Genomic DNA, 16,055 nt, shown 5'->3' on the forward strand with positions numbered 1-16,055 from the left:
GTAGGAATATTTTTCTATCAGTAAGTGACGTGGCATCCAATTCATTCGTTAGATTAACTTGAAATAAAAGCATGATTTTTCTGCGGCTCTGATTTCGTTTTGTTTTCCACGGGAGAATTGTTAATAAGTGACGTGGCGCCATATTTTATCGGATAGATTTAAGTTCACCGTCATCTTTAAAGCGATTGCACGCGGTACCGACTGGAGAGGAACCAAAGCCCTTTCTGTGTAAACCAAAGCATAAAAGGAGAGCCATGGCCGAAACATGGCAAGCAGGTGATAACATGGCCTTGGAATCGGAACCGAAAACGGTAGAAGATGACTATCAAGAAAACGGAGTACAGGGGCAAGACTGTGATGCACCTTCACATCACCCTTCTGCACCACCGGACGAGGTTAGCGCATATACGGCTTTGATTTTACTTCAATGTATTCTTTTAATCGTTTTCATATCTCTGTCTTCAACTTCTAATTACTTTAATTTCTTGCACTCGAACTCATGATATGAACTCTCATTAACCCTGTTATGCATGCAAATGGAACAATTTTTTAAGCTGGCTAACTGCAGGATCGGTGGATATATATTTTGTGTGTTGGTGTCTCCAGACTATGGTGATTTTTGATGTGATATCGAGATTGATTTAGTTTCTACCAGACATTTACATCGAAGTTCATACTTCGAAAATGGAAAGAGGAGGGGCTATAAGCCTAGTTAATTGTATTTGTTTTGCTTAACCCAAAGGATATGTGGATTTTATGTTAAGAATTGAAAATATAGAGAATGATTAAGTCATTGATACAAGTGCAATGATATGATATTTTATTTATATCAAAATTTTACCAAGAAATTGTGCTTTTATAGAGTTTGTGCACACACACGGAGTAATAAGTACGTATTTGCTGATGGAGTTGAATGCTAATATGATGTTGTGCAGTTATTTGACATTGCGACAACAGTTGATCCTAGTTACATAATCTCTTTGATACGGAAACTTATTCCCTCTCATGTGAGGAGTACTGACAGTTCTCATGGGTCAAATGTGAGTCACTTGGAAGAAAGCACGTGTCTTCCATCGGACAATAAGTCAAATGATAATGCTGAGAGCATGGAAATTGTTTATGATTTAACCAAATCTGCTCATCAAGGAGGAGGAGATGAAGATTTGGGTGACGAATTTAATCGTTCTGCTATATCAGCTGGAGAAGAAGTTTGGGAAGAGTGTGGTTGCATTTTGTGGGATCTTGCTGCAAGTAGAGCTAATGCCGAACTCATGGTACTCAAGTTTAAATTTTTTCTAATTGGTTTTTCTTTCCTTGATACTTTTTATTCTTTTATTTGTCACATTCATCTTTAAGTAATCATGCTGGTTTCCATACTCTGAAAATTTTATAAAGGGAGGTCTACTACACTCTTTATTTATTCCAAACAACTGCCTACTTGGATGTACAGCTGACTGGTGGTTCTCTAGACTTCTCTAAGTGTCTATCATAGTTGAGATGATTAGATGGGCAGTGGTTTCATAATTTTAGTGATAAATGACACCGATGCCCTTTTTACTTAATCTCTTACAAACATGTAAAAGGCTAAAAATACATATAATGTACTATTGAGTGAAGAAGTAGCATTTTCTAAGGGTGATATAGTGATATTTGGGTGAAACTTGTGGTAGAGTGGTAGTTATAACGTATTTAGAGAAAAATGTAAATGGTTTTTCATTACCAGAATTTCTCTCTTAGACAATTATATTTACTGGACTTTACATCAACATATTTTTGCAGGTGCAAAACCTTGTTCTTGAAGTGCTTTTGGCAAACCTTATGGTTGCCCAATCAATTCGTATCACGGTAAGTTCCATTTTCTATCACCAACTTTATTCCGATGCCTTTGATATTGGAATTGAAATTTGTAATTTTGGCTTTTTGAACTTTCTATATATAGTTAGTCGTGGAAGTTTTTCCAAAATTTGATCCTTGTGTTTTTATTTCATTGTTTAACCCAGGAGATTTGCCTTGGGATTATTGGAAATCTAGCCTGCCATGAAGTTCCGATGAAGCATATAGTCTCTAAAAGTGAATTGGTGGAGACGGTCTTAAATAAATTTTTTTTAGATGATACCCAATGCCTTTGTGAAGTTTTCCGGTTAGTTATAGTTATAAAATTTTGCTACCTGCTAAATATTTTGGCTTAAGAACAGTTTCTTTATGTTAAGTATATTGTTATTGACTTGCAAATGCTATGCTAAGGAATTTGACTCTATCCTACTCGGTTCTAACCCAAGAGCTTGTGAGTTACTATCATGGATTATTGGTGTTTGTTGGTGTATGAAATGACAGGAGCACACCGTTTGTCACTTTTGCTCCTGTTTTGCATCCTTAATGTTTAAAGTTCCACAGGCATAAATATCAGTGTAGCTTAGTGGTGCCCCATTCTTGATAGAATGACCTGCATTCCTGATTGTATAATTTTATACTTCTTGTTGTCACACCCTTCCGCACATACTTCACCCTGCTTGGTCTGTCATCCAATCTTTCCTCACAGTGAATATTCTGACACAGGTTGTTGACTTGGGGTCTTCAAGGTGGTGAATGTATTACTTGGGCCAATGCACTGCAGTCTGAACATATTTTATCTCGAATCCTATGGGTTGCAGAAAATACCTTAAATCCACAGCTTATAGAAAAGGTAGCAATCTGAATTTTAATTAGTTTTTTTGTGTATGTCTGTCCAATCTGCTGAATTTATCCATAGACACCCACATATTCACAGTTTTATGATTTGTACAAACATAAGACTTTCAGCACTCATTGATATAAATACCAAATGTGTAGTGAACATTTGAAAAACAGCCAGATACAACTCAATTTTGGATGGAAACTGGAAACAAAAGAAAATCTGTATGGAACTTCCTTAACTGGTTGGATTTAGTATTTAACCCTGAAATCCTTGACTCTATTTTAATTTCTTGTATTGATACCCCAGAAAGCATGAATTGCTAGTAAAATGAGCTTTACATATTTTTCTAACAAGGCAGTTGATTTTTCACCTATCCCAATGAAAATTTTAGCTTAGTGTTTTCCAGTAAGATGAACTATTTGCTCTTCCTTTATCCGATCGGTCACTAACAAGTCTTTCTTGTTCAAACAGAGCATTGGACTATTGCTGGCCATCCTTGAAAGTCAACAAGAAGTTATGCGGATTCTTCTTCCACCTTTGATGAAGCTGGGTTTTCCAAGTCTATTGATATGTCTCTTTACTTTTGAGATGGGCAAGTTATCAGATGAAAGAGCACCCGAAAGGTATGAGTACCGAATTATTACTTATAGGGAAGACATGAACAAGATATGAGTTTTGTAAGTTTAGCTTTTTGAGTCTTGACCAATCAAAATCAGTTGATCTTTTGTGTGTGTATTTTTTTTGGCTTAAAGTTTTTCTAGAAGAGTGAGCTGCTGTGTTATTGCAATAAGAATTTTTAACAAAGCTATTGCTCATCAAATCTGCCTTTCTTTCTCTGGGGTTTTGGGCCTCATTGCTTCTCTATTAGCTTGGGATTCTAAGTGGGTTAGGTCCAAGTTGTCTCTATTCAATTTTACGCAATGTAGAGGTTCTTGTATTCATAAACTATTTTTTTTTCCTTTTTCCCCTCTTTTTGATAGGTACTCTTAGTTTGGCATTTTAGAATTTTATTCTATATTTTAATACTGCTGAGTATCTGTAGTTTTAATCATTTTCAAGCATGAGGGCTACAGGTTGTTTTGTTGTGTTTGGAATGTTGTAGGTGTCTTTAAGGAATTTTACTTTATGTTTTACATTCTCGTTATCATATCTTACTATTTAGTTTACTAATCTTAATAGGAAGATCAAAAGAGTCTTGAATACCTATGTATCCTGTACTCTTTTAATGCTTATGTATTCGGTAATCTCAATGCTTTTGATGACAGAATATGATTTATGATTTTGGTTTGAGTCATGTTTTCTAGAGTAGTCCTTGGTGTACTATAAGTCTATAACTACTCCTTGTTGTTACCTATCTGCTTTCCGCTATTACTGTTCATATCCACTAGCCCTTCTGTTTCTAGACTTGTGGATGAATATTGTGGTCATTAGATCGGTCATTTTTAGTGCCTATAAGTCTGTTGTATGTGATGTTCAATAAATTTACATTCAGGTACTCTGCCCTTGATGTAATCCTTCGTGCAATTGAAGCTCTTTCTGTTGTAGACGGACATTCCCATGAAATATGCTCAAAAAAAGAGCTTTTCAAACTAATTTGTGAGCTGCTCAAACTCCCTGATAAAATTGAGGTATATTGCGGCATTCCCTAGCCTAAATTTCACTGCTTCCCTGATGCATTATAATTGGTTATACAGTTGATGTTTTGAGGGAACAGTGAGTTATATGTGGCTAGTTTGTTGAAGGGCAATAGCAAACTGAACCTTCTGGAATAACAAAATTCTACACCCCTTAAATGAAAGTGCGAACAAAGATGGGGAAATCCATTGGCAAGATGAAAAGGTTCAGATCTGTGAGAAACATTGGCATGATTGAATCATGGAAACATCTCTTCCCGAGGATTGTGGTTATAAAAAGTGCAACTGACAGTAATGAAGCTGGTTGTCAAAGTTCTATGATTGTGGGTTGGAGAAATCATACTGTTTTGTGGGATATCTTGGGGAAATACAGTTAAATGAATTTTGGGATTCTGTTGATTAACAACAGTGAACTAGACCTTCTGGAATAACAAAAATGGTCTACACAATGCCCATGCTTCTTTGAGTTCTCAGTGCTGTAATATTTTTTTCTTTGTGGGCTAGAAAATAAAATTGTGACTAATTTATCGTAAATGCTTGTGACAGATTGCCACCTCCTGTGTTACTGCTGCTGTCCTAATCGCAAATTTTCTGTCTGATGTACCTGATCTAGCTTTGGAGATTTCACAGGGTAGGTGCACTATTTCATGTGGCAGAATTTATTAGAGTGCTTCTGCCTCTGCGGAGCAATGATTTATTGACCAAATTTGTAATCTAAGTGACACTTTGAATCTGTTCAGATTTGTGTTTCTTACAGGGTCTTATTGATATCTTACCTCTTGCTTCGGATGATCTAGAAGCGCGAAGTGCACTTTGGAGCATCATTGCCAGGCTACTGGTTCTTACTCAGGAAAATGATATGACCCTATCTAGCCTACGACAATTTGTTTCGGTTCTATGTAGCAAATGTGAACTGATTGAAGATGATCTTCTTGATCATGAATTAGATGATTCCAGCACAGAATCTGAGAGCCAAACAAGTTTTAGCATAAAAGATAATGCCAGAAATATAGCTGTATCCTATTCCTAGTCTTTTGGTTAAACTTCCATAACAATGCCATAGATTTGATTGGGATAAAATGTTTCAACTTTTTGGCTATATTCATATTTTTCATGTCAAACAATCCCTCCTGCAACTTTTTTGGATTCTCTTTAACTTTGCCACAGCTTAGAAGAGTGGTTGATATTTTGAATCGGTGGACTACTTCAACAGACTGTCTTGAGGAGAATGATGCGATGGGAGAACATCATGCAGATGCAAATGTTGGTAAATTGTTAGAGTGCTGTCAGAAACATATCAAGTAAGCTGCTTGTATTTTCTCTCTCTGTCATTATTTTTGCTGCACTTCTTTGAGCCGCTTTGAAAATGTGCCTCTCGTTTAAATATATTCTATAAAATTTCAAAGTTTTTGTTCAGATTAATATTAAAAAATATTATGTGAGAGTAATATCTTTTTTGTTTATTGAGAGTCCAAATTTTTCCTCAAACCAACGACCCTAGGTTTTGAGTAGTTTACTTTAATGGTGTCGATTACCAATGAAGAATGGTCTCATTACTTGCTAAGAGACCGTTATGTATATTATTTTGTATTTCCCAATTTAAACATTGGATGCCTTTTTTCTTCTTTTTTTTTTAAGTTTCAACAACAGATTCAAAGTTCAAATGTAATGTTCATCAGTTTCGTCCTTCCATCAATATATTTGGACCTTGACATCTTGTCAATATAGACATTAAAACCCTTGCTTGGTGCCAAAAAGAGATGCCTCAAATGCCTCAAAATAAATTTTCTTTGGCTAGCCTAGAGGCTGTTATCTTTCATGGCCTAGATCTGTTGTCAGACAGGCAGGTTTAACTTCTCAACTTTCTATCATGTTGTTAAAGAAATTAAGTTCAATAGTGCTTCTTACCGATTGACAATGGTTTCACATGTAAGTCCTTTATCAAGCCAAACTCAGGGCATGAGGCTCTTTCTTCCATTGCAGCTTTCATTAGGTCACATATATGCAGCCTTTTCCTTAGTGTGATGAGTGCTTTTTTTTTTTTTTCTGGTTATTTAAGCCTGCTGTGATGCTAGGTTGCTGTAAAGCAACTTTATACCTGTTCGGTGTTCACCTTGTTAAACATTGGTAGACCACTGCGAACTCTACCTGCCTAACATAAGCTGCCGTGGTTGCAAATTTATTAATTTATTTATGTCTTCCTATAGCCTTAATATCTCATGTTCTGTTCTGTTCTGTTCTGTGTTTGCGTTCTTGCTTTTTAATTTGGTTGATGTCAAGACTAATTGCGTAGATAATAATATAAACAGAAAGCAATAGCAATCGGCAAACAACTAGTGGTAGTTTCCATTTTGCCAACTATGACTTATTTCTATTTGAAAAGAGTTTCAAGATTCTTGGTTTTAATATACTCGTTGATATGCAGATCCAGCGATTAAACTTCAATCAGGTCGTCCATGCATCTTACGGGAATTTCTCAAATTTGAGTTTCATAGTCTTGACACTTTGGGAAGATTGATCTGCGCCTGGTGCTTCCCATTCTCAAAATTCGGTGGCAGGTGGAGGTTGGAGTTAGAAATTGGATCTCATCCTGTTAAAATTTTGCAAGTTATTCAGCTTTTGCAGAATGCACCAGCTATTAAATTCATAATTAGTAAAACACAATCAAGCGTAAGGTTACAGTAGCTTTGTGAATGACAGTTGTATTTGGGGAAGATCATGAATGTAGTTGGTTGATGTAATGTTACTGTTACTGTTCATGAATGTAGTTGGTTGATGTAAACAAATAAAAAATGCTTTCATTTCATTAAGCAACATTCTTCTTTGTTCAATGAGCAAATCCAACAGCAAAATTTAAGCTTTGAATCTGCCTGCCCCATTTCATCAGGGACAGAGTAACTGGATGCATAATCTGAAATCCTATAAAAGACGCAAAATCCACGAAGTGGTAAACATCTATACAAATTCTTCAATTAAAGGTTGGTAGAACAGTTTGTATGCTTCAATAACTTCAAGATACCACATTGCTTCTCGATCTGGAAATGGTGAGAGATCAACTATCTTGTGAACCTGATAGACATGGTATTCCAAAACACAGAAAGAAAATTAAGGCGGCCTTCCTTTGGGATAAGACCCCGCGGAATGCTAATTTACAGTCAATATGTTAAGACCCTGCAGAACACTAATCTCTCACAAATGAAAAAAGATTTAGCACCAGTTCTGAACAAAAAAGCCAAGATCCTTTTGCCTTTTAGGAAGTAAGAAGTTTGAATGACTGAAAAGTAGGGGGAAAAACAGTGAATAGGAGTTGGCTTAACTAGAAGGAATCCGCATGTTGACACAATGGTAGGTGTCTCATTGGCCATCAAGCCCTATTTAGTATTGAGCCACTTTCATAGAAATTATGAGCACATCATCAACACTAACCACAGCATTGACAACAAGAAAAGGAAAACTTTTTAAGAGGTCGGAATATATCTGGGAGAGCACTACAATGACCCTGCTTAGCTGATGAGAGCAACCAAGGAGAATGACTAAGATCGAACGGGTAAGTTCCGAGCTATTTCAGATCAAAAGAATTAACATGTTTCATGTACTCTACATTTAATCCTCCTTTCCTGCATGGATGGCACCATGTACTCCAGATTTAAAAAGGAAAACACAACAGCAAAGGAACTTTGCTGTCATCCATGTAAATGTTACAAAGGCATTTTAAAAGTAGTTCATCTTGAAAATTCCTGAATGTTGAATCTGTGCAATCAAGGAAACTAACATTTCATGATATTTTTGGATGTTCAGGCAAATATGTCTCAAGGATTACATTTAATCAAGAAATGCTTAAGCAGAATAGCAGATCAAAATGTGCATGTTTAACTTATTTTTGTCCAGATAGAAAAGAAACAACCCTAATTGTTTGGAAATACAGCCCTCACTCAGCAAATATAAATTGCAGCTAGAGCAACCAGTCATATGTCTCTTGCGAAATACCGACGACACCGCAAGGGATCAACCTCATTCACAATCTCAAAACACTTCAATAGTAATAAGCAATCTCTAAATATATAAACTTTAGCTCCATGACTCACTTCAAGTGAGTAAACATACAAACAATTGGCTAACAAAATGGTTCGATTTGAGAATTTTGGGTTCATATATACAGTTTAGCTATATATCACCATGACTAATACTATAATTACCCAGAATAAAACAATCTAGGGTTCATCAAGAAATTACCTTGACCATGGGCGTGTCTCCCTTACGAAGAAAATATCCTCCAACCACCATCACATACAGTCCTGCATTAACACAAACGCAATTTAAATTTTCACGGCGAAGACTGAAGAGAGGGAAGGGAGAGAGAGAGACGACGCTAAAATGTACCAAGGAGCCGCACTAATAGGCGCACTAAAAAGGTCGATGAAAGAAGAAAGAAACATGTACAACCTACATCCCATTCGCGGGAGCGGAAGTCGCCCGAGAGGTGGAGTTCAATGACGCCGGTGCCGTCGTCGAGGAGAAATCGACCATCTCCGGAGTTCGAGACCAAAATGCCCTTCCAACAGAGTGTGTAAATGTAATGAGAAGGGGGAATTAAGGGAAAAGGCCATGGATAAGTTGGGAAGTGAAAGTAAAAGAAACCTGCAACCATGCTCGTTGGAAGAGAATGCCTCCGAGAGTCAACGCGTTTTGAGAAGGAACATCGTGGGCGTCTTTGAGTTGGGCACAAACTACCTTCAACGCCGCTAAACTGTAATCCATCTCTCTCTCTCAACCCAAACAAAAAATTCGGAACTGAAAGAACCACCCTTTATGCTCCTCAATATTTAATTAGGGTTTTCTTTGGCAAGTAAATAAATTAAAAAAAAAACCCCTAATTATCAAATCCTAAATGTATCTTGATCAATTTTCCTCCACCTTTGCCTTAACGTTCTTATTAACATGATAAAGCAATGATTCTCTTTCTGATTAGCACTGAACTGAATAGACGATGAGGTGAAATGGGTGGAAAATTTTCAGTGATCAAGGAACCAAAATACTAGAAAGGTTTGTGCTGCATAGATTGCAATAAACAGTCATTTTATATCAGATCATCTCTGTATATGTAAGTAGTATTATTCATAACCAAGATCCTCTTACATTGAACAAAACATTATATATTATATAGATTCATTTCACTCTGCAGGTTTTCTTTCTTTCACCAATGCTTCAGGAGATGAGAGAGATCCCGCTGGTGAGCAAGTTATCTGCTAAAATTTTGTTTGCTGCTTCCGATGGATGAAAACCATCCCAAAACACATACTCAGATGCATTTGCACAAGTTCCAATTGACTTTTGGTTGCACAGTACAGCTGTCTCTATCATTCCTGTTCCACAACAAGCCCTTCTTGCCTCCGCAAACCCTGCATCACAACCACACAATTCATGAAATGCTCTCAACCTTTATATATTCATATCTGAATTTGTTGAATTCTTAATTCAGCTCAAACACTACACACTAATATTATCCGTTGGTTATTTGAGAAAGACTGAAACTTTATTTTTATCTAATTCGGTTGGGTTATACCAATCCGAGTCTCTAACATTATCTGGGACAAAATAAGGTAAAATTTAGCGTACCATTGTCAGCAGGTTTTGTCACAAGGTCATAGAGAGGTTGGTAGATATCAAAGACAACCAAATTGAGGCCAGAAAGCTTCTTTTGCAGGCTTTGAGAGGTCACATTGACTTTGTCATTGAATGAAACAGCAACATCGTTGAATTTCGGTACACATTCGTTGCTACCATGACCAGATAATGTAATAGCTGCTGGTAGGCACCCAAGTGGTGGCAGTGTTGTTACTCCAATTCTCCTTGCCCCCAAACCATACAAATTCTGTAATCAAATCTAGTTTCAGCAATCCCTCCTAAGCCATGCATGGTTAATTACGATTAATCGATTTTCGAAAATGAGAAACTAACCTGGATGAATTCTGCATAAGATTGAATGAGAATGTCTGAGAATTGGTCAGGGGTGTAGGCCTTGTAAAGCAGAGGATTTATGTTGTAGTTTTGAAGAAAATCACTGCTTCCAGAACTAACAAGATAGATTGCACCTGATATTATCGATGAAGCGTTGGATTGCCCTGCAATTCCTGACAATTTGTTCTGATACTCCTTGTAGTATTGCAGCTGTTGACTCAAAGAGATTGAATGCTATGCATCACCAAAACCCAGAAAAAAAAAATATCAGCACAAATCATCAAACAAATAGATGTATAGATAAAGAGTGGGAGAAAGGAATTGGAGTTGGAAGTTTTCTATGAATTGAAGTTACATATAGCTTTGCTGTTCCATCATAATAACCAGAAGCAGCTGAGGCAAAATTGGCACCAATCAAGAGATCCTTTCCTCTGGCTTTTTTGCTAAGATAGGCTGGAGGATAGGAAGTGAAGCCTAAGTTTTCAGCTGTGCATGGTGAAATGAAGAACACTAATCTCATTAGAGAATCAATTTGGTTAAAAAGAAAGAAGAAATTTGATTGTGATGAGTAGTTGATCAGTACCAGTGAAGTCTGAGGCAAGTTTTCCATTACAAAACCTTCCAGTTGGTCTGTGATTGGCAAAATCTCTTCCATAAGGAGGAAAGTTAGCTTTAATAATGGTGTAGAGGTGGTTGTTATTGCCTACATCAACAACTGAGTCCCCAAATACTATAAATGCAGGAACTAGTGGCTGACCATCAGCAATAGCCAGCAAGAGAACTATCATAGCCATGAAAGAACACAACATACCCAGAGTTTTCATTTTTTCTTACAACCAGAACTTGTTTGTTGAAAGTGAGAAACAGAGTGTGTTGTGTGTGGAGAGAGCTGTTGTGGAGATGGAAGATGGGGGAGTTATTTTGGAGTAACAGCTTGGATAAGCTACTGCTCCTTGAAATTTGGTCACTTCAAGGATTTGAATATTTATGGTGTGGGGATCAGTGAATTTTTAAGTCCTGATCATAAGAAGCAAAAGATAAATTGGGAGAGACTATCATATTTACTTTCTTATATAAAGGTGGTGGTAAAAAATGGCTTGAAAAACTGAGTTTATATGATGAACATACAATTCTTTACTGTAATTACACAATATGACACTCCACTCATTTCAGTTTTTTTTTAATGGAAAACTACACTATACAAATTTACCCTTTGATAAGGACGTCCTTGGGATGGGACGACATGGATCGTTACCTAGGGCCTTTTGAATCGCCGGAGCTCATATTTTTTAAAATATACTAAGTTTTTTTTTTTTAAATACCACGGAGAAATATGTTTCACGTTGGAATCGAACTTTAGGCACACATATGCCTAACCCAGCTGATTGTCAATCAAATCATCTCTCGTTGGTAAAAAAATACAAGTGTCATAGTAGCTCCAAACATATTTAAATACTCACATACAACATTTATTTATTTTTTAGAGTTCGCTTAGGACCTCCAAAGACTCAGGTACGCATATGTTCTTTGGACATATGATGTTAACCTAGATTCAAACCGTCATATTCGTGTGTATAGAAATTTCTCATTTGACAACAGATAAATTAGGTCAAACCACAACGCGTGTCTACACTAATTCCAGTTAACAGTAACATACAATACAATTGCAAATTTGGGAAAGATAAACTAAATGGCCGTGGTTCCAACTAAAATCAAGTGGCGTGTCTTACTGAGGTATAATTTGTGCTGTCCTGGCTTGCTTGCTTCTAAGACAGCAAACATGGTTCATCGTTTTTACCAAAAATCAGAGGTCAACGGTGCTGTAGCCCTGGAATTTACACCTGAATAAATGATCTTTCTATGTTGTATTGCGTGCCTCGTCATTTATTTCTGTTGCAGATCTCCTCTCACTGTCATCGCCTTTCTCCTCCACGTACTTCAAGTATAGCTTAGCAGCCATTTCACAGATTTTCACTTCAGTATGAAGCTTATCAAGGAAGTTATGTCTGGGCTTGAAATAGATTTTAAAACCCTGATGCGGCCCAGCCCAAATATGTTTACGTGAGGATAAACGTGAAGTCGTGAAGTTCGGGCTGAGGCTTGAAATTGATTTATGACCCGGAATGGGCCCAGCCCAAATAAGTTGGCTGGACCATTAACGTGAAGTTCTGAATGTGTGATGAGAATCCTACATTGGAAGATGATGAATTTGGAGTCTAGTTTATAGGAGAGGACAAACCTCCTATTGTCAATCTGAATTTTCAATAGAGAGTTGTGCCCAAACTTGTGATGCTAAACTTTGACCCCATTTCGTGTGACGAATATTCATCAATGTGCTTGAACTTGGTTTCAAACACGCGACTCGGCCCAACCCAAAGACTAATTTCATAACAAATTAGTGGTCATCAATTTCTTCCCCAATTTATATTAAAAATTTTAGAAGTTCGACTCAGCCCAACCCAAAAACGGAATACATAACAGATTAGTGGTCATCAATTTCTTCCCCAATTTATGTTAAAAATTTTAGAAGTTTTTTCCTGACCACATGATAAACTAGGCAAAAACTCAATGTATTACCACAAATATATTATTTCCAGTGAGAATCAAACTCTTGATCTTCCGAATCGATGAGGTTTGACGCCTGGGCCTTAAACTATTATCCAAGTGGTTGTATATAAGCTTTTCCAATAATGCAAGAAACTGATGGACTGTATACAAAGTCAATAATTATTTATTGGCAAACTACATATTGCATAACAAATCCAAACTTGCCACTGCTTCATTATCACTGTTATTACAACTAGAATACAGGAATCAAGAATTGCAGATTTGAGAAAAATAAATTAATGGTAACACGATGACAATTTTCAGCAGTTTATTCCTCAGAGTCGATTCTTATTTTTTATACACTTCACACCCATGTTAGCTTTTTGTTATTTCCCAGGATTTTCTGGCGGTTATGACGATCAATATAGTTATCCAACAAGCCTCAAAATGTTGCATTTCAACTTACTGTTAGTCCTCACTCTGCCTTGCCATAAGCCTCTATCATGCTAACCAAAGAGTTGTCAAAGCTGCCAGTCATTGAAAGACACAGAGGAGTATGACCATTAATTGCAGAACACAAGAACAATTCATCAATATAATATTCCTCTTAAAGAGCAGAAAAAAAAAAAATGAGGCCAATCTTCCAACAAGAACAGGAAATGATGAAATTGAGAGAAAAAAGAAAGACTGAACCTAGATGTATAGTGCAAATCAAGGTTATGGGCTGAAATGGCTAGCTGTTGTTGAAAGCTACGCCAAGCTGTATTTGTCTAATTGCTTGTGAGATTATAATCCAGGGATTCGAGAACATTGGAAGCCTTTTCTTTTCTTTTCTTCTTTCTAAAATATATGTCCGATTAATGTGGATCATGTCAAATGCCTCTACCCTGGCTCACATGCATTATAGAATGAACTGTGCTATTACTACAGTTGGTTGCTTGTAGCTTCTACACATTTTATTTTGTACATGCTGCTTCCATCGATTATTGACAACATTTTATTTTCGTAGGCCTTCCTAGGGCCGCCGTGAACAAATTTGGTCCAAAACAATCACGCCCAATTAAGGTCAATCATTCAAAAAGATTCAAGGGAACTGCAATTTGCATCCGAGTTTCGTCTCAATGCACACAAACTACTTAATACATCCTAATTATTTTTTAATACACATTTCTTAAAAAAAAACCTTTCATACATATTAATTCATTAAATATATTAAACTATCCTTCCCTACCCTAAAAAATTTATTTGGCCTTTTGTTTCTCTTTCCCTCTCCCGTACCGAAATCAACCCATTTGGATGAATGAATTTTTTGGTAAACTTAGGTTGTGTTTGCTATCACTTCCAAAAATTTTGAAAATAAAAATAAAAAACTAAAACATAAAACATAAAATGAAAATATAAAATTGAAACTTGTTTGGTTTGACACTTAAAACTGAAAAAAAGAGTATGTTTATACTTTTATTTTCATAATAATGGAATATATCCACACCACCTATGTTTTTTATAACTGCAGTATTTGCCGTGTTTCACCATTGAAAACATCAGCAGAAAGAAAAAAAGATAAGAAATAAAACAATAACCCAAAGTATATTTGATCATTGTCTTCATATCTCTATGCAATTTGCAATCTGAAATCTTAAAGAAAGTGCAATCTATAATAAGTGTAACTAGTTCTGTTTTCAAAACTTTTAGAAACATTTTTTCTTATTTTCAAAAATTTTAAAAACCTGTTTTTGGTTTTCATAAAAATCAAAACAGAAAATACAAACAAACAATATTTTTTTGTTTTTATATTTTATTTTTTAAAAACTAAAACAAAAAATAAGAAACAAAAATGATACCAAACAAAACCTTAAATTTCTAAAAAATTGTGTGCACAGTGAGTCAATATTCTTGTGCGAATAGCGGTTTCTAGATTCAATTGAAATGGACCTATCTCCAAGTGAACAGAATCTTCAGTAGTAGTAGTTACTGTTCCAGCCCAGCAAGCCTGGCCCGTTCAATAGAATCCCAATAGCATATGCTAGTTGCCGGGAAAACCCACTACCGATCTCAAGTCAAACATATATCTTTTCCTTCTCTGCGAGTTTTGGGCCCAATTCTAAATCCAGCAGTTGCGTGCACAGCTCAGCAGTCAGCAGAGTCTTTTTTTGTTGGTACTTACAAAATACACAAACTGACAAAGAAAAATAAGAGAGTAATCAATAACTCGAAAAAGACAGGCTCTGTGCTCTGTGCCTCTGTGGCTCTGTGGTAAGCTTCAGCTGATAATTCATCACGCGTTGTGTGCGCGTGCTTGGCCGGTGTCGGTGATATTGCAAAGTCTGATTACTCGCTTAAGTATGGTTAATTGGTCATGTCCAGTAAATTAAGCGTGAGCATGCTCCATGTATAAATGTAGCTCACCTATTTAAATATAATTAAATACATTAATATAAATTGATTCTATAGCTATTATATTGAATGCACAAACGAATCATAATTAGGTTTAATTATTTACATGATGCAATTTCCTCATTAAAAAAACTTCTCAACGCCATAAATTATTCGGGATGGTCAGATTGGATGAAGATGAATCCTTCCAACTGATAAATCCAATTTCAACTCTCTGCATCAATACCTTGTGATTAATTAGGTACCTAAAAATTATAGAGCGATCCAAATATTAAAGTATCAACACTCTCTACAAAAATCTATCAATTTTTTTGAAATTTTCGTGCAAAAAATACATAAGCACCATGAGAAAAAGTACACCGCTTTGATTCCCGACTAGCAAAGAAAAAAACACTTGATGATGAGGAAAGCGCGTGCAACGATTGCATAATGTTTTCTTCATTTAGGAATAACACGAAATAACTAACAAAAAAAAAACCTGAGTGAGCATCAAAGATGCTCATTGAGGACAAACCACTCACATGATTAGTTTACTATTTACACACGAATATGACCACCATTTCCATCTTTATACTCCCTGGATCATTCATGCCTCTCGCTCATCTTCATCCATGGAAAACTCCATTATGTTTAACGTTACTAAAACGAGATTTAACGTATATAAAATAACAATAACTATAATAAAAAAAAAACCCCATATTCTTCGTCAAAGCTTGAAAATAATAGAGTTATTTGTTGTTGTTTGAATATATAAAGGTTATTTTATGAAGGATTAGTAGTATGGAGTAAATTGGCGAAAGTCCAATTTAGTAGATTACTATTGATTTGCATTATATCATGGTTAATTT

The 16,055-nt window shown here is 36.0% G+C and overlaps 3 protein-coding genes across 7 annotated transcripts; 1 reads left to right on the forward strand and 2 right to left on the reverse strand.

The window, feature by feature from the left end:
* The first annotated feature begins 93 nt into the window (after positions 1 to 93).
* LOC120012045 lies at positions 94 to 7,118 on the forward strand. Of its 2 annotated transcripts, none has more exons than XM_038863284.1 (11): positions 94 to 395; positions 936 to 1,274; positions 1,780 to 1,845; positions 2,001 to 2,140; positions 2,557 to 2,683; positions 3,146 to 3,297; positions 4,167 to 4,302; positions 4,855 to 4,939; positions 5,049 to 5,323; positions 5,476 to 5,609; positions 6,734 to 7,118. In XM_038863284.1, exons 1-11 carry the CDS (start codon positions 255 to 257, stop codon positions 6,744 to 6,746), a joined length of 1,608 nt encoding a protein of 535 aa, XP_038719212.1. In that variant the 5' UTR covers positions 94 to 254; the 3' UTR covers positions 6,747 to 7,118. The 2 variants fall into 2 exon arrangements, with proteins under 2 accessions (XP_038719212.1, XP_038719220.1); XM_038863292.1 differs by having other exon boundaries at positions 5,106 to 5,323.
* LOC120012081 lies at positions 6,756 to 9,151 on the reverse strand. Of its 4 annotated transcripts, none has more exons than XM_038863344.1 (4): positions 8,947 to 9,151; positions 8,689 to 8,860; positions 8,542 to 8,603; positions 6,756 to 6,898 (listed from the first exon to the last, which is right to left on the reverse strand). In XM_038863344.1, the coding sequence occupies exons 1-4, from the start codon at positions 9,064 to 9,066 to the stop codon at positions 6,785 to 6,787; spliced, it is 468 nt and encodes a 155-aa protein (XP_038719272.1). In that variant the 5' UTR covers positions 9,067 to 9,151; the 3' UTR covers positions 6,756 to 6,784. The 4 variants fall into 4 exon arrangements, with proteins under 4 accessions (XP_038719272.1, XP_038719288.1, XP_038719264.1 ...); XM_038863360.1 differs by having other exon boundaries at positions 8,752 to 8,860; positions 8,947 to 9,145; XM_038863336.1 differs by lacking the exon at positions 6,756 to 6,898 and adding an exon at positions 7,087 to 7,377 and having other exon boundaries at positions 8,947 to 9,149.
* Positions 9,152 to 9,186: 35 nt separating this feature from the next.
* LOC120012103 (GDSL esterase/lipase At5g22810) lies at positions 9,187 to 11,098 on the reverse strand. The gene is made up of 5 exons (XM_038863373.1): positions 10,850 to 11,098; positions 10,622 to 10,752; positions 10,267 to 10,500; positions 9,925 to 10,180; positions 9,187 to 9,707 (listed from the first exon to the last, which is right to left on the reverse strand). The coding sequence occupies exons 1-5, from the start codon at positions 11,088 to 11,090 to the stop codon at positions 9,514 to 9,516; spliced, it is 1,056 nt and encodes a 351-aa protein (XP_038719301.1). The 5' UTR covers positions 11,091 to 11,098; the 3' UTR covers positions 9,187 to 9,513.
* Positions 11,099 to 16,055: the final 4,957 nt, after the last annotated feature.

Source organism: Tripterygium wilfordii, chromosome 2 (genome assembly GCF_013401445.1).
Source record: "Tripterygium wilfordii isolate XIE 37 chromosome 2, ASM1340144v1, whole genome shotgun sequence".
Classification (NCBI taxonomy): Eukaryota; Viridiplantae; Streptophyta; class Magnoliopsida; order Celastrales; family Celastraceae; genus Tripterygium; species Tripterygium wilfordii.

Coding starts and splice junctions, on each gene's coding strand:
- LOC120012045 (XM_038863284.1), top strand. CDS start 255: ATGGCCGAAACATGGCAAGCAGGTGATAACATGGCCTTGGAATCGGAA. Junction 1,275..1,779: donor GAGCTAATGCCGAACTCATG/GTACTCAAGTTT, acceptor ATATTTTTGCAG/GTGCAAAACCTTGTTCTTGA. Junction 5,324..5,475: donor ATAATGCCAGAAATATAGCT/GTATCCTATTCC, acceptor ACTTTGCCACAG/CTTAGAAGAGTGGTTGATAT.
- LOC120012081 (XM_038863344.1), bottom strand. CDS start 9,066: ATGGATTACAGTTTAGCGGCGTTGAAGGTAGTTTGTGCCCAACTCAAA. Junction 8,861..8,946: donor TCCAACGAGCATGGTTGCAG/GTTTCTTTTACT, acceptor CTCTGTTGGAAG/GGCATTTTGGTCTCGAACTC. Junction 6,899..8,541: donor GAGACACGCCCATGGTCAAG/GTAATTTCTTGA, acceptor AAATTTTAACAG/GATGAGATCCAATTTCTAAC.
- LOC120012103 (XM_038863373.1), bottom strand. CDS start 11,090: ATGAAAACTCTGGGTATGTTGTGTTCTTTCATGGCTATGATAGTTCTC. Junction 10,501..10,621: donor ATGGAACAGCAAAGCTATAT/GTAACTTCAATT, acceptor GGTGATGCATAG/CATTCAATCTCTTTGAGTCA. Junction 9,708..9,924: donor GACAAAACCTGCTGACAATG/GTACGCTAAATT, acceptor GTTGTGATGCAG/GGTTTGCGGAGGCAAGAAGG.